Below are 26,097 nucleotides of genomic sequence, written 5' to 3'. Positions count from 1 at the left end.
TAGCAAGTGTTCTTAACTGCTGAGCCATCTCTCCAGCTCTAATAAGTGTATTTTTTAAAGCTCCCTGAATAGCAGCAGTTGCTGCAACTCAACTTAAGAACATTTCCTCTGGAGTTGCAGTGAGAGAATCTGTACTTCTTGTCTCAGTTTGCAGCCTTAGCTCCAAACACCTCGATCAGTTCTTAAACACATTCAGAAGGATACACACATGACTCTTCAAGTCATTTCTCAAACCTCTACGAACCAATTCATATGCTTCTTCCTTTTTCCCCAAACAGTTCAGGGTTAGTCCTTTCATAGCCAGGGTTTCTAGTTTGAATAACAAAGGAAAGGAAGGTAAAAGAAATAAGTAAATATAATCTCAAAAACAAACATTACATTATATTCAAGACTTAAAATTTTCAAGGAGATTAATAGGACTATCCCAGGTTTGTGCAAAATTAAAATATTTTCCAAAACTGGCAAGCCAAGTAAGCATTAACTTCTAGATTCTATTCTGGAGACCCTCCTAGATTTTTAATAAAATAAAAAGATGAATTTCACAAGCATCTATTTAGGCAGCTATCTAGTAATAATCACTCTATTACTATTTTTAGGGGAATCTGATGGGATGACTAATATATCTACTCCATTAAATGAAACACCATCTTGAAAACAGATTTTCTTCTTTCTTTTTTGAAACAGGGTCTCCTCATAGCCCCAGCTGGCCTGGAACCTGCTACGTAGTCCAAGCTGACCTCAAACTCACAAAGATCCACTTGCCTCTGCCTCCCAAGGGCTGGGACACAGATTTTATTTCTATGAACTTATGTTATATAAAGGTTAAATCTATTCTTCATTAAAACATACAATAAACTACCTACAGCTCTGATTTTGTGTGCATGTGTTTATGGCTTGTGTGTATGTATGTGCAGGTGAGTGCCAGCACTTATGACCTCTGGTGTCAGATCTGCCTTCCACCTTGTTTGAAGCAGTCTCATTGTTATTTGCTGCTACTTATCAAACTAGCTGGCCTGCCAGTTTCTAGATACTCTCCTCTTTCTGCCTCCCATTTCCCCATAGGAGTACTGGGATTACAGATGTACACGACCACATCTGTCTTTTATGTGGGTTATGAGGATTCAAATTCAGGTCTTCATGCCTACACCAGCAAGTACTATATCCAATTGTGCCATCTTCCCAGCTGTCCTGGAACTTACTATGTAGACCAGGCTGGCTTTGAACTCAAAGATCCACCTGCCTTTGCCTCCCAAGTGCTGGGATTAAAGGTGTGTGCCACCACGCCCAGCCATAAATCTATTAAGTCTTTGGGATTATTATGAAGTTAAAAATGTCAGAGGTTCCCCATTTCCAATCACTAGTTTAAAAGAGCACTGGGGTGGGGGAAGGCTGCCTGGAGAGATGGCTCAGCAATTAAGAGCACTGGCTGCTCTTGCAGAAGACCTGGGTTCAATTTCCAGCACTCACATGGTGACTAACAACTGTTCATAATTCCAGTTCCAGGAATCTGACACCCTCTTCTAACCTCTGTGGGTACTGTATGACACATGTGCACTTACATACATGTAGGCAATACACTCATACATATAAAATAAAAATAATAAATAAAAAATTCTAAATAATGAAAAAAGAGCATTGTGGGAAATATTAAATTTTCTGAAAAGAAAAAATATGTTCTAATTTTATATGGTAATCTCCTATGTAACATAAAAGAAGAGAAATAGTCATTGTGACTTATTCATCTCACCTTTAAGACCAAATTTTAGAATTTACAGAAAAGCCAGGCACGGTGGCATGCACCTTTAATCCCAGTACTTAGGAGGCAGAGGCAGGTGGTATGAGAGCAAGGCTAGCCTGACTTACACAGCGAGTGCCAGGCCAGCTGGAGCTACAGGGAGACCCTGTCTCAAAAAGACACCCTCCCCCCCAAAAAAAGAACTTACAGAAAAATTAATTCAAAGTTTAAAAAAAAAGACTAAGGACACATGGAAAGCCTCAGGTGTTGTGGTGCACCTATAATCCCAGCACTTGGAAAGTAGAGGCAGGAGGATCATAAAGGTGGAGGCAGGAAGTCTAAATTTTAAAGGCCAGCATAAGCTACACAGTGAAACTCCAATCCAAATCAAACCAAATAAACAAAAAAAAGCACTAAAAGTATAATCATGAGGATGAGTAGGCATGGACTGTTTAAAAATATTTCTAGTGAAATTATGATACTTCACATTCAGCCTACTTTCTGCCATGATAAAATATGGGACAGGGGTATATTTTATAAACAATCCCAGCACTTCAGAGGCAGAGGCAGGTGAGCCTCTGTAAGTTCCAGGCCAACTGGGGCTACTGGGAGACCCTGTCTCAAAAAAAAAAAAAAAAAAAAAAAAAGAAGGAAATAAGACAATGAAAACGTGTTCTAAAAATGATAAAATACAACATTTTTTGCTAATGAAGCGCTAATTAAATAAGAAGTCACCAGTATACATGCTCTAGAAATGAATATAAAAGAACTTAATATGCAGATAACAACTGAAGATAGCTTTTTCAATGAGGAAACAGAGACCAATTTAGGTACTTTTATTCACATTGCTTTCCATCTCCAAACAACTGCAGTAGTAATCGGGAATTACTCCCCTCCCCCCCATACAAGTCCATTAATTCCTGATCAGCCATGTTTCCCAAATTTGCACAAATCAGATCTACAAAACATTATTTTTCCTTTGTCTCTTTACAAGTTTCATCACACATTCACCAGCTGCTACACAAATGTCTAGTCAACCACTATCATTTAGGCAAAAGCTATGTAACTGCTCATTATAATACACAAATGTCTTAAACATGACTCATTTGTGAAGAGTTCATTAAGACACAATGTAAAGAAATATCAGAGACTAAAATGGTCACTTTCTGAACAACCTCATTATAAGGAATAAAATTTTCTAGGCTCAAAGTTCTAAAGTAAATTTTTCTTATAAACAATTTTACTTAAACATATTGCCTTACTAGGTTGTGCTTTTCCTACAAAGCTGACATTGAAAATAGAAATAAGGGGCTGGAGAGATGGCTCAGGGGTTAAGAGCACTGACTGCTCTTGTAGATGGCCTGGGTTTGATTCCCAGTACCTACATGGCGGCTATGAACCGTCCTTAACTCCAGTTCCAGGGGAATCCGAAGCCCTCTTCTGACCTCTGCGGCACTGCACAACATGGGTGCACTCACATACATGCAGGCAATACACTCATACACATAAAATAAAATTTAAAAAAGAAAATAGGAATAAAACAGAACTTAATGTAATGTACCATCATTTTCTTGATATTTAATTCAAAATTCATTATTAAATTGTATATTCTCACAGGAGTTAAAGGTAAAAGGGCCCATTCTGCAAAATGAAGACAGGGTAAGAGAGGCCAGTAAGGGATCCCACACAGACATGCAGTACAACTGAGTCTACTTAAAGGTGTTCTTACCTCCATGCTCTGCAAATTTGGGATTAGAAAGGATTTGTTTACAGAACTTCAATCCATTTCTATACTGTTTATGTTCATAACATCTCTGTCAAAACAAAAAAGAAAACTATGAGTTTAGCAAGAAATGTAAAACCTTTCCTTTCCAAGCTCAATGTTAAATTTTTATGCTATTAAATATAACAATGTTATTTCTAAATTTTTCTTGGTCCCACTAAATGACCACCAAAAGAGGATGGGGTGTAGCTTAATGGCAGAACACTTGCCTAGTATACACAAAGCCCTAGATTCCATCCTCAGCAGCAAAACTAAAACAAATTGCCACTAAGAAAAATCACAGATGGCTCAAATACAAAAAATTCAAAACAGGGGCTAGAGAGATAGCTCAGTGATTAAGAGCACTGGCTGCTCTTGCTGAGGACCCAGATTTGATTCCCAGCACCCAATATGGAGGCTAACAACTGTCTGTAACGCCAGTTCCAGAGGGCTCCCATGCCCTCTGCTGAGCTCCTCTGGCATTATATGATAGGAGAGCATTTACACACATGCAGGCAACACACTGATACACATAAAATAAAAATAATCAACAAAATATTTTCTAAAAAGAATTTAAAACAGAAAAGGGAAGACACAGATTCAGAAAAATAAAATCATAAACTCATTTCAAAAAATGTAGCTGAGAGGCTGGAGAGATAGCTGCACGCTGGCTGCTCTTGCAGTGGACCTAGGTTTGATCCCCAGCACCCACATGGTGGCTAACAACTGTCCTTAACTCCAGTTCCAGGGGATCCAACACCCTCTTCTGACCTACATGGGCATAGCATGACACAAGTGCACTTACAAATATACACTCATACATATAAAATAAATATGAGTTTTACTGAAAATGAAAAAAAAAACCCAAGAATTATATTTTAAAATTCATTTGTTTAATCAAAGAAGTCCATTAAGTTTAATGGGACAATTGCACAACATGAGTGCGCTTACCTACACGCAGACAATACATGCATACACGTAAGATAAAAATAATAAATAAAATATTTTTTAAAAGTTTAATGGAACAAGCAAGTACCTCAAAGTGACTGGAAAAAAGAACCCACACCATGGTATAGCATAGTGAAAGGGAGAGGAGAGAAAGGGGGTTAGACAAGACAAGGGGATGGAGGAGAGGGAAGAAAAAAAAAAAAAATCACACCAAAAGGATTTTGGTTTGAGGTGTATTTTGTCAGATATTTGTCAGCTAGACCTGTGTGCTCTCTAGGTTCCACTTGCTTAGAATACCTTTTCCCATCTTTCCACACTAAGGCAGTGAATGTTTTGCTTTCCCAATGAGGTTTCTTTTAGGTAAGAAACAAACAGGTCCAGTTTTGTAATCCAGTCTGCTAATCTGTTCCTTTTTATGAGACAACTGATACCACTGGCATTCAGAGACATGTATTCATACCTGGTATTTTGTTGCTTTTGTAGTATTTGGTGTTTTCCTAAGGCTCATTTGCTTATTTACTGTTCTAATGGCCAGCAGTTTATTCTTGTCCTCAAGCCCTGTAGTCTCCATATTCTTATTCTAGTGGTGAGGCTTTCCAGAAGTTTTTACTTACTGAATATTTATTTCTGAAATTTCAATTTCTTTCAGTAATCCCCTTTCATATTATGTTGATGTCCTGATTTGATACATGTTTGTCTCTGTCATTTAGAAATTTATTCCTGTCTTCTTAAAGAGTTGACTAGTTTTATAATCACTTTTTGGAATTTGGGGGTATTCCATCTAATTCACTCTTGTAGAATTAACTACTGTGGAATTAGTAATTATGAATACTCATATTATCCTGATTTTTCATGTGCTTCTGCATTGAGATTTGCATATCAGGGATTAGGTAACTGGCTGGATTTTTCTTTAATCAATCATACTCTTTCAGTGGAAGTATTTGCAATATTCAAGAGGGACTAGATTATAGTAGAGGTAAGGTATTTCTCCCTACCGGACTGGAGGTGCAGCACAGTAGTTTCATCTTCCACTCACATGCTCAAAGCACTAGGCTTGATCTCTAGCATGATGAGAACAGAATACTTTCTTCAGACACAACCACAACTCAACAATAAGCCTACCATGAAAATGCAGTAAAACAATCAAACCTTTAAATCCCAATAATTTGGGGTGGGGGTAAAGAAGTAAAGACACATAGTGTGTGCTAAGATATTAGTTAACTAAGGGTAAAAATGGAAAATAAATACGCAGAATAAGACTAGTGGTTAGTATTAAAGCAACAGATATAAAACAGGAGATCAAAGACTAAACAGAAGTGGAGAATAATAAAAAGGAAGGGAGAGGAGAATAATAAAAGATGAAGGTAAGAGAGAAGACAGCTCTACCTAAAGGTAAAATTAAAAGAGAAAGAGGCTGGAGAGATGGCTCAATGATTAGGATCAAGTACTGCTCTTGCAGAGGACCAAGAACTCAGTTCACAGCAAACATAGGTGGTTCATAACTACCTGTAACTCTGCTCCAGTAGGATCCGATTCCTCTGGCTTCTGCCAACAGCTATACTCACATGCACATACCCCCACAGACACATAAAGATACAAGAAACACACACACACACACACACACACACACACACAATTAAAAATAAGTAAATCTTGAGCCGGGCATGGTGGCGTATGCCTTTAATCCCAGCACTTGGGAGGCAGAGGCAGGTGGATCTTTGTGAGTTCAAGGCCAGCCTGGTCTACACAATGAGTTATAGGCCAGCTGGGGCTAGACAGAGACCCTGTCTCAAGAAAAAGACCAAAATAAATAAATAAATCTTTTATTTAAGTTTTTTATTTTTTAGATTTTAATTATCCTTAGGTCTATGAGTGTTTTGCCTGCATACATGTAAGTGTACCATGTGTATGCCTGGTGCCTGTCAAAGCCAGAAGAGCACTGGATCCTCTAAAACTGGCGTTAAAGACAGGTGGTTAGCTGCCATGTGGATGCTAGGAATCAAACCCAGGTCCTTAAGCAAGAACAGTAAGTACTCCTAACTACTGAACCATCTCTTCGGCCCCAAAAATTAAAAAAGAAAGAGAAAAAGGTAAAGAAAATGCAACTCAACAACCTTAGACAATCCCAACACTCAGGAGCTGGAACAGAGGGAAAGCCATCCCTAATCCAGGATAAGTCTGTGTGTTTCAGGAAATCCAAAAAAGGAAAAGAGAGAGAGAGAGAGAGAGAGAGAGAGAGAGAAGAGAGAGAGAGAGAGAGAGAGAGAGAGAAAGGAGGAAGGAAATAAAGAAAGAAAAGGGGGGACAGAGAGACAGAGAGAGAGAAGGGGGAGAGGCCCAACACCTAGCTGAGACTGCCACTAGAGATTGCCCATCATAGACTGTCTATGCTCCAATGGATGGCACCCTATGTTCATATGCGTAGAGACAGAACTAATTATACTCAGTAGGTTATTTTCTTTAAAAAGGAGGTGATGATGATGGCATAAAGCTGGGAGGGGTAGGGTAGGGTTTGAAAGGAGGGAGTATATAAGATTTAAATACACTGTGTTCATATTTGAAATTACCCCCCAACCCCCCCCCAAAAAAAACCCACCAACAACAAACAAAAAAACACAAATTTTCTTTTTAAAGAGAAGGGAAGAGAACTGGGTAGCTGAACACGCATCTATGCAGCTCTTGACTTGAGCCTGGTGCCCAGGTCATCTTTGTCTCTGTCTTTGCCAAGGCACAGGTCCTGTTCTGGGCAATCTGTCATGGGAGAACATGTCCCATGCCCCATGACATGGGGAGGGCAGAGTCATGTCAAACCTATCTCCTTGCAGTTTCCCATGTGGGAAGGGCACAGGGGCTGAGTCTACCTTAGTACTGATCCTTTGGTGAACAGGAAACAGGTAGCAGATCTACCTCTCTATGGTTCACTAAGGTCTATGGCTTTAGTAAGATTTCAATTTCTTGAGACACTGCACAGTTGCCAACTCAACAAGTTTTTCCCTGTATCTAGAGATATTTTAGGGACCAGGTCTTAAGCGTACAGTCTTACGTAACCTACTCTGAATTCCTAGACATGCAGGGAGGGACCTTTGGCTTTAAAGTCTGCCTACATGTGATTCAGGAGAGGTTTATTTAAAAATAGCTTTCTTTTGGGGGTGGAGAGAGAGCTCAGCAGTTAAGAGCAATGGCTGCTCTTGCAGAGGACCTGGGTTTGGTTCCCAACATCAACAGGGCAGTTAATCATCCATGAGTCCAGTTCCAGGGGATTCCAATGCCCTCTTCTGACCTCTGCGGGCATTGCAACACAAGGATGCATTTACACACATGCAGGCTATACACTCATATACATAAAAAATAAAAATAATAGGGCTGGAGAGATGGCTCAGCAGTTAATAACACTGGTTGTTCTTACAGAAGACCCGGGTTCAAATCCCAGCACCCACATGGCAGCTAACAACTGTCTGTAACTCCAGTCCCAGGGGATTTGACAGCCTCTTCTGACTTCCGTGGGCATTGCACAACACAGGTGCACTTACCTACATGAAGGCAATACACGCATACACATTAAAAAAATTACAATAAAAAATTTAAAAATAAAAATAAATAAGATATTCGAAAAAATAGTTTCCTGTCACTGCTTAGGTTAAGTAGGGATTTTCCTACTACCACTCCTAACTCTGTCCATACAGACAAGAGCACTGCTTTTATTATCTCTGCTCTTTAAATTATCTGTTACTGAAAATACAGCAAGAATTTTCTGGCCTAATCCATGGTTCTAACCTCCCCAAATGGGGCTGAGTCCTAAGTAATGGACTCTGTCATCCATCTAGTACAATGGTAAACTAGGCCCAGTTTACACCCAAGATTTATTTTTATTCTAAGTCACCAGAAGAGTTTACAGCATGCAAGTGAACCTGTACAAATAAAATATATTAGTATATAAAAGAGACACTGATATTCTTGTTAATATTTTATTTTTATGTGTATGAATATTTTGCCTACATTATATAAGTGTACCACGTGCATGCAGTATCCCAGCACTTGGGAGGCAGAGGCAGGCAGATCTCTGGTTATTTTGATATATCACAGTGAAAGATTTATCGTCCTCTTTTTTTTTTTTTTTTTTTTAAAAAAAAAAAAAAAAAAAAAAAAAAAAAAAAAATCAGGATAACACTCGTTTTTTTCTTTCATGATCTCACAGGCAGTCTCTTACATTTGTTTATACAATTTTTTATTTTTATTTTTCTGGAGACAGGGTCTCCCTGTAGCCCCCAGCTGACCTGGAACTCTCTATATAGACCAAGCTGGACTCAATTTCACTAAGAACCCTCTTGAGCATTGGGATTAAAGGAATACACCACCAAGCCCCATCCAGCATCACATTTTTTTAAAAGGCGTTTCAAACAAAAATGTCATTTAATCATCAAAATCCTATTCTCTAGGCTAGAGACATGGCTCAGAGGTTAAGAACACTTGTTGCTCTTGCAGAGGACCCAGGTTCAGGACCCATCTGGTGGCTCACAGCTAACTGTGACTCCAGTTCCAGGGGATCTGACATCCTCTTCTGGTCTTCAAGCGTACCAGGCATACACACATGGCACACATATGTACATTCAGGTAAAACACTCATACATATAAAATAAAATAATTTTTAAATCCTGTAATCTGCCAGACATGTTGGTGTACACATGTAGCCCCAGAAGCCAGGAAGCGGAGACAGGAGGATCTAGAGTTAAAGGCCATCTTCAGCTACTCAATGAGTTCAAAGCTAACCTTGGCTACGTTAAGATCCTGTCTCAAAAAAAAGAGAAGAAAAATATCCTGTTAACTAAATAAACACAGAAGCACAAAAGGCTCAGTCCTTATTTATACAACAATCAAGTTGCCTAAAATACATACTTAATTACCAAATATTTAGACTACCACCTAGGCCTTTCTGACCCTTAGCTGACAGATCTCTTCACTACAACTTCTTTGGGCTTTAGAATCCTCCAGGCCTTCAGCACTAGACTGGAACTGCTGAGACACCCAGCCTCATGAACTCAGTAACTACCGGATTCTCAGCCTTTCCAGTATGAGCCAGTCATTGTTAGACTACTCTGATCATATTCTGTAAGCCAATTTAATACACCCCCCTTTAATATATGTATTTATTCTGTTCCTTTAGAGAGAACCCTGATCAATTTAAAACCCCAGCACTGTGGGGCGGGGGGGGGGGGGGGGATCAGAATAGCATCTCTCTCGAGTTCAATCCCCAGAACACACATAGTGGAAGGAAAGAACAACTCCTGCAAGCTGGTCCTCTAACCTTCACAAGTGCACCATGGAATGTGCCCACTCTTCCACCTGCAATACACACACACACACACACACACACACACACACACACACAGAGAGAGAGAGAGAGAGAGAGAGAGAGAGAGAGAGAGAGAGAGAGAGAGAGAGAAATAATAAAATGTTAAAATGTTTAAAAGAATAAATATACATTTAGGTAACAGTTCTCAATATCATCTATACCTGAAAGCACTACTTCAATCACAGGTTACTAATTATAAGTGAGAGTAGTCTGTAAATATTCAGTGTATGGGTGATTCCATATTGCCTGATGACAAAACCTAATAATAAATAAAGATGAACCAGAAGTGGTGGTGCATCCTTTCAGTACAACACTCAGGAGACGGAGGCAGGAGGAACTCTGAGCGAAGCCAGTGTGATCTACATAGCCAGTTCCAGGCCAGCCAGGGCTAGACAGTGAGAACTTGTCTCAAAAATATATATATTGGGGCTGAAGAGATGGCTCAGTGGTTAAGGGTGCTGGCTGCTCTTGCAGAGGATTCCCAGCACCCACATGGCAACTAACAAGTGCCCAGTTCCAGGGGATCTGACACCCTCTTCCTGCATCTGTGGGCTTTGCACGACATGAATACACTTACACACATGGAGGCAAAACACTCATACACATAAAATAAAAATGAGTAACGTATATAATAAGATTAAAATAAATAAATGTAGAGCTGGAGAGATGGCTCAGCAGTTAGGAGCACTGGCTGCTCTTGCAGAGGATCCTTTGATTCCCAGTGGCTAACAACCATCATCCATCAGGGGGCTCTGACACTTTCTTCTGACCTCTGCAGGCATTGCACAACATGGGTGTACTTACACACATGCAGGCAATACATTCATGCACATAAAATAAAAACAAAAAAATGATAACAGTAATAAAGAAAAATGGGAAATGCAGCCTATTTCACTTTCACAACATAGTTATGAAAGTTTCTTTCACAACAAAAGAAAGAAAGCTATAGACAGACAACTAGATGACACAAGTTTAATTTAATTAAAAATGTAACCTTCTGTGATGGTTTGAGTGAGAATACTCCCCTTAGGTTCAGCAGGTAAAAGTTCTTGCTGCATAAATCTAACAACCTCAGTTCAATCCCTGGAACCCAAGGTGGAAGGGGAGAACTGACTCCCAAAAGTTGTCCTCTGACCTCTGACATACTTTGACACACAGGCCTGCAAACACATCATACACATAAACAATTAATAATAAAATTAAAAATTTAGGGCTGGAGAGCTGGTGCAGCTGTTAAGGGCTCAGGCTCACAACCAAAAAACAAATTTTAAAAAAAATTTAAACTTTAAAAAGAAAACCCAGCGGGGCGTGGTGGAGCACACCTTTAATCCCAGCACTCGGGAGGCAGAGTTTGAGGCTAGCCTGGTCTACATAGTGAGTTCCAGGCCAGCTGGGGCTACAGGGAGACTTTGTCTCAAAAAGACCTTAAAAAAAAAAAAAAAGAAAAGAAAAAAAGAAAACCCAATTATCAACCATGACTGTGTACCACAAGCAAGTAGACTCCATTGCTGAATTATCAACCATGACTGTGTACCACAAGCAAGTAGACTCCATTGCTGGAATGCAAGGATGGTTCAATACACAAACATTGGACAATGTAATAAATCACATTAACAGAAAGGGGAAAAAATAAATGATCATGTCAATTCATACACAAAAAGCATTTGACAATACTCAATACTCTGATGATAAAAATATTCATTCAACAAACTACGACTAGAAGGAACTCATCTCAACATAATAACCATGTGTAAAGAACCTTTAAGAGGCAGGCGGCCCTTTGTGAGTTCAAGGCCAGTCTGGTCTACGTAGTGAGTTCCAGGACAGCTGGGGCTACAGGGAGACCCTGTCTCAAAAAGAGAAAAAAAAAAGAACCTTTAACCTACATCATAATCAATCTTGAAAACTGAAAGAATTTCCTCTATGATCAGGAAAAAAAAGGCAAGGATACCCATTTCTGTTTTTTTTTTTGGGGGGGGGGGTCTTTTTGAGACAGGGTCTCCTTGTAGCCCCAGCTGTTCTGGAACTATGTAGACCAGGCTGGCCTCAAACTCACAGAGATCCACCAGCCTCTGCCTCCCAAGCGCTGGGATTAAAGGTGTGCGCCACCACACCTGGCCAGGATACCCATTTCTATTCAAACTAGTTAGTACTAAAAGTCTAGCCAGAAGAAGAAATAAAATGCACCCAAAGTGGAAAGGAAGTAAAATGATTTATCATTATAAGACCATTCTATCTACAAAATCCTAAAAGATTCCACCAAAAAAAAATGTGTGAGAATAAATGAACACAACAAAATTGCAGCATGTATAGGTCAACGGGCAAAAAGCTGAGCTGCAGGACTAGAGTGATGGCCCAGTGGTTAAGAGCAGTGGCTGCTCTTGCAAAGGATCTGGGTTCACTCATTTCCTAACACCCACATGGAAACTAACATTCTGTAACCCAGTTCCAGGGGATCCAGCACCCTCTTTTGGCCTCTGTGGGAATTGTACACACAAATGCACACAGAACAACTATACACATAAAAAATAAATTTTTAAAAATTGAACTGTATTTCTATATAATAAATACATATAATCCAGAAAGGAAATTATAAAAACAATTAAGAGCTGGGGGTGGTACAGCAGGATCATGCAGAAAGATCATGAGTTCAAGGCCATTCCATACTATAATGGGAGATTGCCTCAAAACAAAATAAAAACAGCCAGGTGTAGTGGTGCACTTGGGAGGCAGAGGCAGGAAGGTCTCTGTGAATTTCAGGCCAGCTGGGGCCTACAGGGAGACTCTGTCTCAAAAAGACTGAAACAAAACAAAAACAGAACCTAACAAAACAACAAAAACAATTTATTTACAACAGCATATAATGGCATTGAATGGCTGGGATTAACCAAGAAAGTGAAAGATTTGCATAATGAAAACTTTAAGAACTTTTCACAAAGAAATTAAAGAAAACAAATAAATGGAAAGACATTCCAAGCACATAGACTGGAAGATTTACTAAGGCAGTTTACAAATTTAATACAGTACCTATTGAGATCTTAGTAACTTAGACCCAGCTGGCCTGGAAATCACTATGTAGACCAGGCTAACCTTGAACTGATAGGGATCCTCCTACCTCTGCCTCCTGAATGCTGAGATCAAAGGCATGCACCACCACACTCAGAGTAACTTAGAGAGAGAGAGAGAGAGAGAGAGAGAGAGAGAGAGAGAGAGAGAAAAGCTCACCTTAAAATAACTAAAAACAATTTTAGGGTATGGAGTGAAAAAGCTGGAGAATTCTTTTTTTTTTTTTTGGTCTTTTTGAGACAGGTTCTTCCCTGCAGCCCCAGCTGGCCTGGAACTCACCATATAGACCAGGCTGGCCTCGAACTCAGAGATCCACCTGCCTCTGCCTCCCAAGTTCTTGGATTAAAGGTGTGCGCCACCATGCCTTGTTGAAAATTCACTCTTAAATTATGCTACACAGAAACACTAGTCAAAATGGTAGGGTAATAAAACAAAGGTATACAAACAAGAAGAGAACCCAAAGATAAGTCCTACTATTTAAGTGTACAGACATGCAAACACAGCTGGACCCTTACTTAACACCACATATAAAAATCAACTCAGGGCCATCAAGATGGCTCAGTGGGTAAAGGCACTTGTCACTAACTCTGATAACCTGAATTTGATCCCACATAGTGAGATGAGAACCAATTTCCACAAATTGTCCTCTGACCTCCACACCTGCACTATGGCACAATAGAAACAACATGAATGCTTCTTGGGTGTGGCAGTCCACTCATAATTCTAGCACTCTGAAGGTGAACTCAGGGGATTTCTGGAGTGAGCTGGCTCTACAGAGACTAGTTGTATAAGTGAACTCTGGGCTCAACTGAGAGACCAGGCCTCAATGAGTAAGTTGGAAAGTGATCAAGAAAAACTGCTGACATCAACCTCAGGCCTCTATATGCACATGTACACATGTATGTGCACACACAAGAAAATTCTTAATTGTCATCTCCCCAGTCCAGGAAATTCTTTAATAAGTTAAGACATGAATGAAATTTGAGGACATTATTCTAAGTAAAATATGTCAGACACAAAAGGAAGAACAGTGCATGATTCAACATATGTGAGGTGCTCTTACTCAAACTCAACAACAGTTGCCAAGTGGGTAGATTAGAAGGAAACAGGAAATGCTGTTTGATGGGTACAGAGGTTTAGTTTTACAAACCAAAGGGTGTTCCAGAGATAGATGGTGACAGATACAACTCTATGAATACCCTAGTATCACTCAATCATTATAAAATGGTTAAGATACAGAAATAGTATATTTGCTTTTAATAAATATTTCCTGTAATACTACCACTGAAGTTCATTCTGTACAATAATATATTACAAGATTCTTAATACTGCCTTCATAACCAAACCAGTAAATTTAAATTTTCAGAGAACTTGCCTTACTTTTATTTAAGGGAAAGACATATACAAAATACTACATATATCATACTTTAAGCAAGTTTGTCAACTTAAAACATTTTATAAAATGACATAGCATATTTAATTTTCCACAACAAAAATCACTTCATTAAATAAAAACACAAGTCTCTAATCCCTTTACCAGAAATTACTGTGTTTCAGGAATTCTTGTAATTTCAAAATTGGGAACATGGATTTCCATCATACTCTATTTGTCCTATTGTCTGTAAGTTAGTTCAAATTAAAGTAAAAAATTAGAACACTAAAGATTATCTCTTTCCAGTAATTAAAATTTTAAATACTGGCACTGTGCTATAGAAAAAAATTCAAGCAAAACTGTTCTAACAGCTACTAAAATTTCATGTGCTAAATTCAGGCACCCAAACACTTGGAGACCTCTGTTTCCAAATGCATATGAATAACTGACATCCGATGGGACTCCTGCCAAGCATGTAACTGTGAAGCAAATATGAAAATAACTGTTAGCAGTTGTTGGACATAACATAGCACAGGACTGTCGTCTCAGAAGAGAAGTGAGGTAAATCCCACTTCTGCCCAACAGGGCATTTTCCAGGCTGTAGATTAGGTAGGGAGAAACAGCTCAGATATCTCACAAATCTGAACAGGTATCAGATTAATGAACTGCTGAGACAGCTAAAATCTTTGGGGAAGGGTACCAGAGAGACATGTAGAGATAGAAGTTTCAGAAATGTCTGTAGGAGTCTTTGTTTAAATATTACGCAGGGGCAGGTACATACCAGCGTCTACTAAAGCCAGGGAAAGAACAACCACAAAGTAGCAGAAGTCTAACAACTACAGGCTCATGCACTGGCTAGTAGGCAGAGGAGCACCAAACATCCAGTTAAGAAACTTCATTGATGGGTCTAGAGAGATGGCTCAGCGGTTAAGAGCACTGACTGCTCTTGCAGAGGACCTGGGTTCAATTCCCAGCACTCACATGGCAGCTACGAACTGTCCTTAACTCCAGCTCCAGAGGAATCTGAAGCCCTCTTCTAACCTCCGCAGCATTACACGACATGGGTGCACTCACATACACGCAGGCAATACACTCATACACATAAAATAAAAATAAATAAAAAAAAGAAACTCCATTGAACACTTCTAGATTTAGCACAGCCCACCACTCACTAAGAGGAAGACTAATTCTGATACATCCTTATTAAAGTTTAAAAACGATTCTTCCAACAGGTGAGATGACTAGACAAGTAAAGGCACTTGCTGCCAAGCCCAACAACCTGTTTGGTCCCTGGGACCCACATGGTGGAAGGAGAGAATTAACTCCCATAAACTATCTTCTGACCTCCATATGTGTGGTAAGCTACCCAATAAATTAAAAATAATAAATAAAAACAAATATTTGGCTAGTGAGCTGGCTCAATAGGTAAAGGCTCTGACAACCTGAGTTCCATCCCCGAGGACCACATGTTGGAAAGAGGAAACCAACAAGTTGCTCTGATCTCTACATGCTCACCATGGCACTTATACATGAACACAAACACCCACACATGCCCATGCGCACAGACAAAAATAAGTAACATATAATCTAAAAAATTTTTAAAGCTGGGTATGGTAGCTTACACCTTTAATCCTAACACTCAGGGAGGCAGAGGCATGCTGACTGATGCCTGAGTTCAAGGCCAGCCTGGTCTATATGGAGAATTACAGGCCAGCCAGGAATACAGTGAGACTCAGGTTCTCTGAAAGAGCAACAGTGCTCTTAATTGCTAGGCCATCTCTCCAGCCCCAAGACTCTATTTTTTTATTTACTTTATTCTTTAAGATTCCACTTTGGGGGTTAGAGAGATGGCTCAAAGAGCACTAGCTGCTCTTGCAGGGGACCCAGGTTTGGTTCCTAGCTCCTACATGATGGCTAACAACTTTCTATAACTCTAGTTCCAAGGGATCTGACACCATCTTCTGGCCTCTGAGCGTGTGTGTGGTATACTTACATACACGAAGGCAAAACATGCATACACGTAAATTAAAAATGTTTTAAAAGAAAATAGTGTATCAATGACCTGTAGGGACAGTACCAAGTGGCCTCATGTTGTAATATACACGTAACTGGAGTACCAGAAGAGAATAAAGACTAAGATGGGGAAAAAAATATTGAAGTTAGGGCTTGAGATGTAGGTCTGTTGGTAGAGTGCCTGCCTGCAATACCAGCACTCCAGAGGTGGAAGTAGAAGGATTCAAAGTTTAAAGTCATCCTTAGTTACAGAGTGAGTATGAGGCTAGTCTGGGCTATGAGACCCTGTCTCAAAAAAATAAAACAACCCCCCTCTATATTAAACCTGTCAAATTGGATAAAAAACAAACTCACAGATCCAAAAATAATTCCAGGTTCAAAAAGCAAACAAACCAAGGAGGAAAAGCAAAAACAAACAAAAAAGGAGTTTAATCACAATCCAATTACTAAAAAGAAAAATTGTAAAAGCAGTCAGAAAAAAATAAAGCACATTATCAAAGGTCTTAATTCTTTTAGCATATACCTCAAGAAATTAGAAAAAGTAAAAAGAAATTAAACCCAAAGGAAGAAAATAATAAAGAACAATATAGAAATGAAATAAAGGAAAATCTGTGAAACCAAAAGCTCCTTCTTTGAGAACAATTAATTAACCTCTAGTCAAACATACAGTCTCAAAAGTGCACTGCACAGTAGAATAAAGCCCAAGCTTTCTAGCCAGTGGATGAAAAGCAGCAACCTGAGAATTAGAAAGAACATAACAAAAGAGGAACTGGGGAAACAACTCTACAAAGTTGTTTATGAATTTCTGGGCTTACCCCTAAACTGTACATACCTAGATCTGATCCTACTCACACTGAAGAATTTGAGAGGTGGACTAACACATATTGACTGCCCTGTCACCAAGACTGGCCATGAGGCTGGGGCATACAAGGGACAGACCTCAGGAGAAATGTGAATCACAGTGGGAATTGGGACTTGCAGCTTGAACCTAATTGATTCACTAAACAAAAATATCAGGCATGGTGGCACACACCTGTAATCCCAACGCTTGGGAGGCAGAGGCAGATGGATCTCTGTGAGTTTGAAGCCAGCCTGGTCTACATAGCGAGTTCCAGGCCAGCTAGGGCTACAGGAGGCTCTGTCTCAAAAAGACCAAAAAAACAAACTAAAAAATTAAAAAGAAAAGAAGAAAAAGGAGTCAAGAGCTGAGACAGGATGATTGTTAAATTCAAGGCCAGCCTTGAAGAGACCTTATCTTTAATAAAAAAGTCTGAGGCGTGATAGTGATAATAGTGACAGCTTTAGCTAATTGGACCCACAAAGGATTTAGAAAATCTTGTTAAGATAAAGGTGGCAACAGTTTTAGCAAGCCACAGTTTCACAGGGAGAGAAAGAGGAAAGGAAGATTTGATGGTAAGGGAAAAGGTAGTAATCAGAAGATAAAGCCCCTACTAAAACAAGAGGGAAGAGATTTATTTTAAAAACTCAATTCTACTATAGCAACAAGAGGACTACTGAAAGAAACCTTGGGGCTGGAGAGATGGCTCAGTGGTTAAGAGCACGAGCTGCTCCTGCAGAGGACCTGGGTTCAATTCCCAGCACCCACGTGTGGCTAACAACCCTCTGCATTGCAACTCCAGTTCCAGGGAAACCCAATGCCCTCTCTTCTGATCTCCTTGGACAATGCACGACATGGGTGCACCTACCTACATGCAGGCAATACATTCATGCACATAAAATAAAAATAATAAAATTTAAAAAAAGAAAACTTATCCCCAAGTAAGACTGCCAGTTGTTAGTCTAATAAAATTTGGCGAGATGACTCAGCAGTTAAGAGCACTAGCTGCTCTTGCAGAGGAACCAGGTTTGGTTTCCAGCACCCCCATAGTGGCTAACCACCGTCCGTAACTCCAGTTCTAGGGAATCCAACGCCCTCTTCTGCCCTCCGTGGATGCTGTACAACACAGGTGCACACAACAGTCATACAAATAAAAATAATAATAATAAAATATTTTGAGGCTGGAGAGATGGCCCAATAGTTTAAGAACACTGGCTGCTCTTGAAGAAAACCCAGGTTTGAATCCCAGCATCCACATGGCGGCTGGCAACCATCTGTAACTCCAGGTCCAGGGAACCAGACGCCCTCCTCTGACTTCCTTGGGCATTGCACTTACATGCAAACAATACACTTGTGCACATAAAATAAAAATAAATAAAATGTTTTTTAAAGCCGAGCATGGTGGTGCACACCTTTAATCCCAGCACTTGGGAGGCAGAGGCAGGCAGATCTTTGTGAGTTCAAGGCCAGCCTGGTCTACATAGTGAGTTCCAGGACAGCTGAGGCTACAGGGAGACCCTGTCTCAAAAAGACAAAAAATAAATAAAATAAAATAAAATAAAGTATTTTAAAAAATAAAAAATGCAGACAACAAAGTAAAGACCTTAAAAAGGGGGCTAAGGATATGGCTCACTTGGTAGAATGCTTGCCTAGCACACACAAAGGCTGTAAGTTCTATCCTCTGTCCCAAATAAGCCAGGACCTTAAGAAAGGAAGAGAAAAGAGCTGGAGAGATGGCTCAGCAGTTGGAAACACTGTTCTTGCAGAAGACCTGTGCTCAAATCCCAGCACCCACATGGCAGCTAACAACTGTCCATAACTCCAGTTTCAGGGGATCCCACAGCCTCTTTCTTCTGTCCTCCTCAGGGATTACACGACACAGGTGCACTATCTACATGCAGGTAATACACACATACACATAAAATAAATAATTTTTTTTTTTAAAAAAAAGGAAGGTGGAAAAAAAAAGAATAATATTTTTTCTTTTTTTTTTGAGAAAGGGTCTCCCTATAGCTCCGCCTGCCTCTACCTCCCAAGTGCTGGGATTAAAGGTGTGTGCCACCATGCCCAACTAAAATAAAATTTTTTAAAAAGTCGTATGGGGGGGGTAGTGAATACAAATTATTCATTAGCTCACACATAAGAAAATGAGACACAGTGGCTTTCATTCAAAGGCAGCAAACCAAAGGTACAACCCTAAATAAAACAAGAAACTAATGGGGAAAAATAAGGCAAAAATCTAAAGGTAAATAACAAAAACACAGGCTGAACGTGTAGCTCAATGGTAGTATATGATTAACATGCATGAGGCCCTAGGTTCAATCCTCAGCACATATGGGGTGCACACACCCAAATAAGTACATATAGGGTATACATAAACAAATCAAATAGCAAAAATTTTTATAATTTTTTATGTGTATGAGTGAATTGCCTACATGTATGTAAATGCACCTGTGCGGTGCAATTCCTGGAGAGGTCAAAAGATGGCACTGAATTTCCCTGGAACTGGAGCTACATATGGTGGTTAGCTGCCATGGGAGTGCTGAGAATTGAACCCAGGTCCTCTGAAAGAGCAGCCAGTGACCTTAACCACTGAGCCAGCTCTTCAGCTCCCAAAATTTAACAACAGCAAAAATAAAAATGTCAGGCAGGCAGAAAATAAGCAATTAAATGCAACATAAAATGAACATGAGGTCAATTTACTGTGGAGACTAAGTTTCTAAGAGGCCACATACTCTAACCAAAAGCATGTGCATTGCCGTTTGCCAGGCCTTCTAACTCATCTCACTACCTCATTTGTGAAGCAGGTTTAGAAAGTACTGTTTCTTAGCTGGTCATGGTGGTGTACACACCTCTAAGTGCAGCAATCAAGATACTGAACCACAGCCAGCCAGCCAGACTATCAGGCCAGTCTCAGATAGACAGTAAGACCATGTCAAAAAGAAAAAATAAAAGCAAAAAAAACAAACAAACAGCATTGTTTTGGTCTTTTTTACACAGGGTTCCCTGGACCCCAACTGACCTGGAACTTACTATGTAGACGAGGCTGGCCTTGAACTCACAGAGATCCACCTTCCTTGCCTCCCAAGTGCTGGGATTACAGGCATGCACCACAACTCATCTTTTAAAAAGGGTGTTGTATTGTGGAGATGGAGCACTGGCTGCTCTTGCAAAGGACCCAGGTTCAATTCCCAGCGCCCCCAAGGCAGCTAACAGCTGTCTCTAACTCCAGTTCTAGGGATCCTACACCCTCTTCTGATCTCCACAGGCATTGTATGACATGGATACACTTACAAAGATGCAGGCAATACTCATCCACATCAAAATAATAAAAAAATTTAAAAGGTGTTACCATACACTAGGCCTTGGGTTCTGATTCCCAGCATTGCAGAAGGGGGAAGGGATATCTTGACAATGATTGGTAAATGATAAAGATCTGGAACTCAGACTGTGACCTGTTGTTACTCCTATAATAGACTGTCTCCATTTGAATATCAAAAATGATTCAAATCACAAACTGAGTATGTAATATTTATGTCCTTAGTTTTGGAGCATTAGTCTCCCTACAAAACTATTTAGAGGTGAATTAGCCTGCATCAAAAATGTCTCATGAAAAATAATTCAAAATTTTAAAGGGGATACAGTGACCTCTTCTGGCCTCTGCAGGCACTGCAGAGGACAGGTGCACTTACAAGCAAGCAAATACTCATACACATTTTTTTTGTTTGATAAAAAGCTGTTTAATATCTGATAGACAAAGTCAAGCTCCCAAAGAAATTTCCTTGAATTTAATGAAGATGCTAAAAATGTTACTTTTAAAAATTTCTTTTTTTATAAAGGTCTGTACATAAAAATATACAGAAGCAAACCCCATCAACTGTGTATATCAGTAATCCCCACTGGTGGGCTCACCATTTATAAGACATCATTCAATGCAACCTGTCACAGAGACTGTCCTATCAGCAAGAACTTTTACCCTAGAAACAGATCCTAGATTGGATCTCTTTTATGAAGTTTGCTATGCAGCAAGAGATCTTCACCTTCCAACCAGCAAGCAGCTATAAAATCAACGACCTCAACAGCTGTCTCAGTGTGACTGATGGCAATGCCTAGATCCCACACTGACCAAAGCCCTTAAAACACAGGTACAGTAAAGAATGGAAATACGCCCTACCTATTCTGGGCTAGTCACTGTGAAAGTGTGTGTAAGGCAACTGAGTTGAGGGTTAAGGGTTCATCTTGCCAATGTCAAAAGCAACATTAACAAAATTTTTAGCTTTATCCACCAGATAACGGGCCCCTGTGTCCAGGTATCCAGGAGCAGGTTCCACCTCCTTCGCCAGTCAGAGGATTACAACCACCTTCCCACTAAGGCTTTTCCGTTTGGGGATGACAGATGAAATAGATCAGACTTCCATTTGGGGATGACAGATGAAGTAGAAGGTCCAGGACTGTCTTCTTCCTGAGGCTTGCAAGCAGCTAATGCTTCTTGTCGTTTCATGACCACATCAGGCTCCAGAGCTCCCTCAGCTTGGTCCAGGTAGCTGCCTCTGCCTCAAGGCTCTCAGTCGGACAGAAAGCTTCTGAAAGATCACACAGAAGAGGACGCAGGCAAAAAGGATGTACCAGCCATAACTGGCCAGCAGGGAGCCCACGGTGATGTGCAGAAAGCACAGGCCCTCGGTTTCCAGCCTCATACACATTTTTTAAAAAGTACCATGCAGGAGGTGGAGAAACAGCTCGGCAGTTAAGAGCATTTACTCTTCTTCCAGAATTCAGTTCCCAACACCCACATCAGGTGGCTCACAATCTCCCGTAACTCCAACTCCAGAGGATCTGATGCCCTTAGGGAACACCTGCACATACATGGCATACATTCACACAAGCACACATACATACATGTGAATAAAAATAAAAATAAACCTAACCGGGTGTGGTGGCACACGCCTTTAATCTCAGCACTTGGGAGGCAGAAGCAGGTGGATCTCTGTGAGTTCAAGGCCAGCCTGGTCTACATAGTGAGTTCCAGGACAGCTGGGGCTACAGGGAGACCCTGTCTCAAAAAGACCAAAAAAAAAAAAAGAAAAAAAAGTCCCATGCAAAGTAAAAAAGTTGGAAGAAGTTTAAATCATATAGTAGCAGCACATGGGAGGCAGAGGCAGGCAGATCTCTGTGAGTTCAAGGCCAGCCTGGTCTACATAGTGAGTTCCAGGACAGCTGGGGCTACAGGGAGACCCTGTCTCAAAAAGACCAAAAAAAAAAAAAAAAGTATCTTAGGTACAATGTGCAAGACCAAAGTCCTAGAGAGAAAAGCTATACTTAAACACAGGTTATGTTATCTTTATAATACTGAGTTAGATAATGAGCAGCAAATTTTGTAGTGATGCTTGTTTTAAATACACATATCTCCAATATGATTAATATATTAGGAAATATTTTAATCACTTCGAATTTCATGTTTGCTTCTGTGAGATTTCATCTGCAAGAAAACTAACTGAAGAAAACAGCAGCCAGCTGAAACAAGTCCTGTGGCCATGCAACACACTTGCAAAGACACTGACCAGCTGCCTCAGTTCACACCCTGTATGTTGACAGCCACTATGTCACACCCACCCACATTAATGCTACTTTGTATCAGATTTCCAGAAACTTTCTTCTATTTCTTCATAATTGGCAAACCACAATCCTTCAGATGCCCACCTCTGAAACAAACGGGCTTCAGGTGTTTCCCCAGGAAAAATGAAGCATTTGCACTACAATATTAATGTAACTATTAATCATTTAATACATGTAAATCTGTGCTTTATTATTGTTTTGTTGGGGGCATTTTTTTGGTTTTGAGAGTCTCTCCGTGTAGCCCAGGCTGGCCTGGAACTCAAGCTTCCAGAGAGAGATTACAGACATATACCACCACATGTATCTTTTTATTCACCATTTATTTGTTTTTATTTTATGTGTATGACTATTTTGTATTCTCTCCCCCTCCCCCGACAGGATAGGTGCACTCATACATCAGTCTGATGCCTGAGGAGGCCAGAAGAGAGCAGAACTGGAGTTACTGACTTCCATGAGCCACCATATGGGTGCTGGGAACTGAACCCAGGTCCTCTGCCAACAGCAGTCACTAGCTCTTAACCACTGAGCCATCTCTCCAGCCCAAATAGCTTTGTTTTAACCCACCACTAATATGTGCCAAGTCTACTTCCTCCATAAACCCTGTAATTTTTAATGATTTTGCACAACAATGCAATGACTTTTAGCAACATGTGTCTTGATACAGATATAACTCTGTATATAAAGGAATCAGAAATATACTTTTAACACTGTAATCAAAGTATTGGCTATCTTATGATTTTTAGAGGAAAGTCACAAGGTTTGGATCAACTAAAATGAAAAAATCCTAAGCATAAAAATCTGTCTCAAAACAGGTATTTGACAAATGCTACAATTTACTTCACTCTTCATTCTGATCCAGCCCTCAAGCATTGATAATGAAAGCAGATGTAATACTACGTCAATGAAATCTCTGAAAAGTGAACAGCACCATTTTAAGAAGCTATTATCATGGAGAGGGAAACAAAGTTTGCTTTTAAGAGTATGTTCTGCTCTCCCCTAACCCTATACCACAGCTATTTTTTTTAATTTTATTTATTTTTATTTTATGTATATGAGTGTATTGCCTGCATGTAAGTGTACCCATATCGTGCAATACCTGCAGAGGTCAGAAGAGGGTGTCGGATCCCCTGGAGTTATGAACAGTTGTTAGCCACCATGTGGGTGTTGGGACTCAAACCCAGGTCCTCTGCAAGAGCAATCAGTTCTCTTAACCACTGAGCCATCTCTCCAGTCCCCATAGCACTCTATTTTTAAAAGGAAACTTTCATTTTTCCTTTTACGTAGATAAGGAAAAAAAAAAAACTCAAATATGATTATAGTCCACAGGAGATCTTATAGATATTACAAATTACCTCAACTAAAATTTTGTTCATTTTATATTAACCAAAGAAAATCTCAGTAGAACAGAGCATATTGGAGGGGGGGGGTGGCCTTTGGTCACACATGGTGGCACACACTTGTAACTCCAGCACTCAGAAGGCTTAAGGAAAAAGATTGCTGCAAATTAGGCTAGGTGTGGTAGTGTATGCCATTAATCCCAGCATGCAGGAGGCGGCGGCAGAGGAGGTGGATCTTTGTGAGTCTGAGGCCTGCCTGGTCTACATACATAGTGAATTCCAGGCCAGCTGGGGCTACAAGCAGATACTGTCTCAAAAAGACAAAAAAAAAAAAAAAAAAAAAAATTTTTTAAAAAAAAAAAAAAAAAAAAAAAAAAAAAAAATTTGCTGTAAATTTAGGGCCAGACTAGGCACAAAGTAAAATTCTCTCAAAAATCAAAAATCAAGGTTGGGCATAGTGGCACATGCCTTTAATCCAGCACTTGGGAGGCAGGGGCAAGAGAGTATCTATGAGATAAAGGTCAGCCTGGTCTACACAGCAAGATCCAGGTCAGTAGGGGCTACAGGAAAACCCTGTCTCAAACCACCCCCCCCAAAAAAATTTTTTTAATTGAAGTCATCATTTATTTCTGTACAGTTTTTATTTTACTTTAAAATAAAAAAGAACTTTTACTAAATTAAAAGGTTAAAGAAATTGCTTTACTATAATAAGGAGCAAGCAATGTAATTCACATCTTAAAATTGTACTAGGTTGTTTCTGGTTTGGGTTTTGTTGTTGTTATTGTTAAGTTGGTTGCTTGGTTTCTTTGGGGGGAAAAGGTGTAATGGAGCTGGAGACCAAAACCATGACATTTGGGCACGTTAGATAAACTCTCTTAACACTGAATTTTATCTCTAACCCTTGGGTTTTTAGACAGGGTCTGAGTGAGTAACTTAGAATGAATTTGAACTCACTCTTTCCCAGGATGGCCTGGAATTCTCAATCCTCCTGCTCTGCCTCCTAGAATGCCAAGACTATGCCACTATGGCATAAATTCATTTGTTTGTTTTTTAAGTTACAATGTTAACACAACTCTCTATAGCATGCATCACAGAAGAGCTTAGAGCTTAGATATCTAAGTGTACACTTGCTATTTCAGGGCAATCCTCAAAAGTCAAAAATACAATCCTAGCATAAAGTTCCTTCAACAAGCTCACATTTTTATTAAGGACTATAATTCTTTAAACCTCTTTTAGCTCTTTTTAACCTGAGAACTAGAAAATAACATTCTTTTCAGAACATTTTTTTCTTTTTGAGACAGGGTCTCCCTATAGCCCCAGCTGGCCTGGAACTCACTATGTAGACCAGGCTGGCCTTGAACTCACAGAGATCCGCCTGCCTCTGCCTCCTGAGTGCCAGGGTTAAAGGCATGCACCACAGAACATTTTTCCATAAAACTCTCTCTTCAACATAAATATTGGTTGTAAACAGACAGCAAAGTTGTAGTTCTATGTAAATGATGATGGCTGGCTAAACTCATTAGTAAAGTGAACTGCTTGCTCTTTTCCTATACCAACTTCCCAACAGTATACTATACTTTGACCAATCCTAAAAACTCAATTTTTAAATTTTCTGGAAACAATCACAAAGTATAACTTACAACTCTTTGTTTTGAGACAGGGTCTCACTACGTAACCCTGACTGGCCTGGAACTTGCTATGTAGATAGATCAGGCTGACTTCAAACTCACAGAGATTCACCTGCCTCTGAGTCATGGGCGTGGGCTAAGATGTGCACCACCACACCTGGCTGACTTACAAATTTTTTTACAATACTGCATACACTTGTCCCCATCCTATATAAATAGAGCTGTATGAAACATATGACTGAGTCTCTGGAGATTTTAATTCAGAGGGCTGCTGACAACAAACTCCCTTAACCTTGTTACCAGTTTTTTCCCCTAATGCTAAAACAAAGACACCAGGGAGAACTTTCAAAATTTAAAGGCTATGGCACTGGGAGATGTGCTTGCTGCGTAAACATGAGGACCTGAGTTTGGACAAAAAAAAAAAAAAAAAAA

The 26,097-nt window shown here is 39.8% G+C and overlaps 1 protein-coding gene and 1 pseudogene across 2 annotated transcripts in view; both read right to left on the bottom strand.

Moving 5' to 3' along the window:
- Naa15 (N(alpha)-acetyltransferase 15, NatA auxiliary subunit) overlaps window positions 1–26,097 on the bottom strand; it is a 76,453-nt gene that overhangs the window by 41,271 nt on the left and 9,085 nt on the right. For both annotated transcript variants that reach the window (XM_008843423.3, XM_029568488.1), the window contains exons 2-3: window positions 3,465–3,549; window positions 205–309 (exon numbers count right to left, since the gene is read on the bottom strand). In XM_008843423.3, the coding sequence (XP_008841645.1) occupies window positions 205–309; window positions 3,465–3,549 (190 nt within the window). The remainder of the gene's footprint in view (window positions 1–204; window positions 310–3,464; window positions 3,550–26,097) is intronic.
- LOC115072094 lies at window positions 21,223–21,781 on the bottom strand (annotated as a pseudogene).

The sequence above is a fragment of the Nannospalax galili genome, unplaced genomic scaffold, assembly GCF_000622305.1.
Source record: "Nannospalax galili isolate Female #2095 unplaced genomic scaffold, S.galili_v1.0 scaffold359, whole genome shotgun sequence".
In the NCBI taxonomy this organism is placed as follows: Eukaryota; Metazoa; Chordata; class Mammalia; order Rodentia; family Spalacidae; genus Nannospalax; species Nannospalax galili.
Note: the sequence above shows the minus strand (reverse complement) of the source record. Positions and strands in the feature narration are given on the sequence as shown.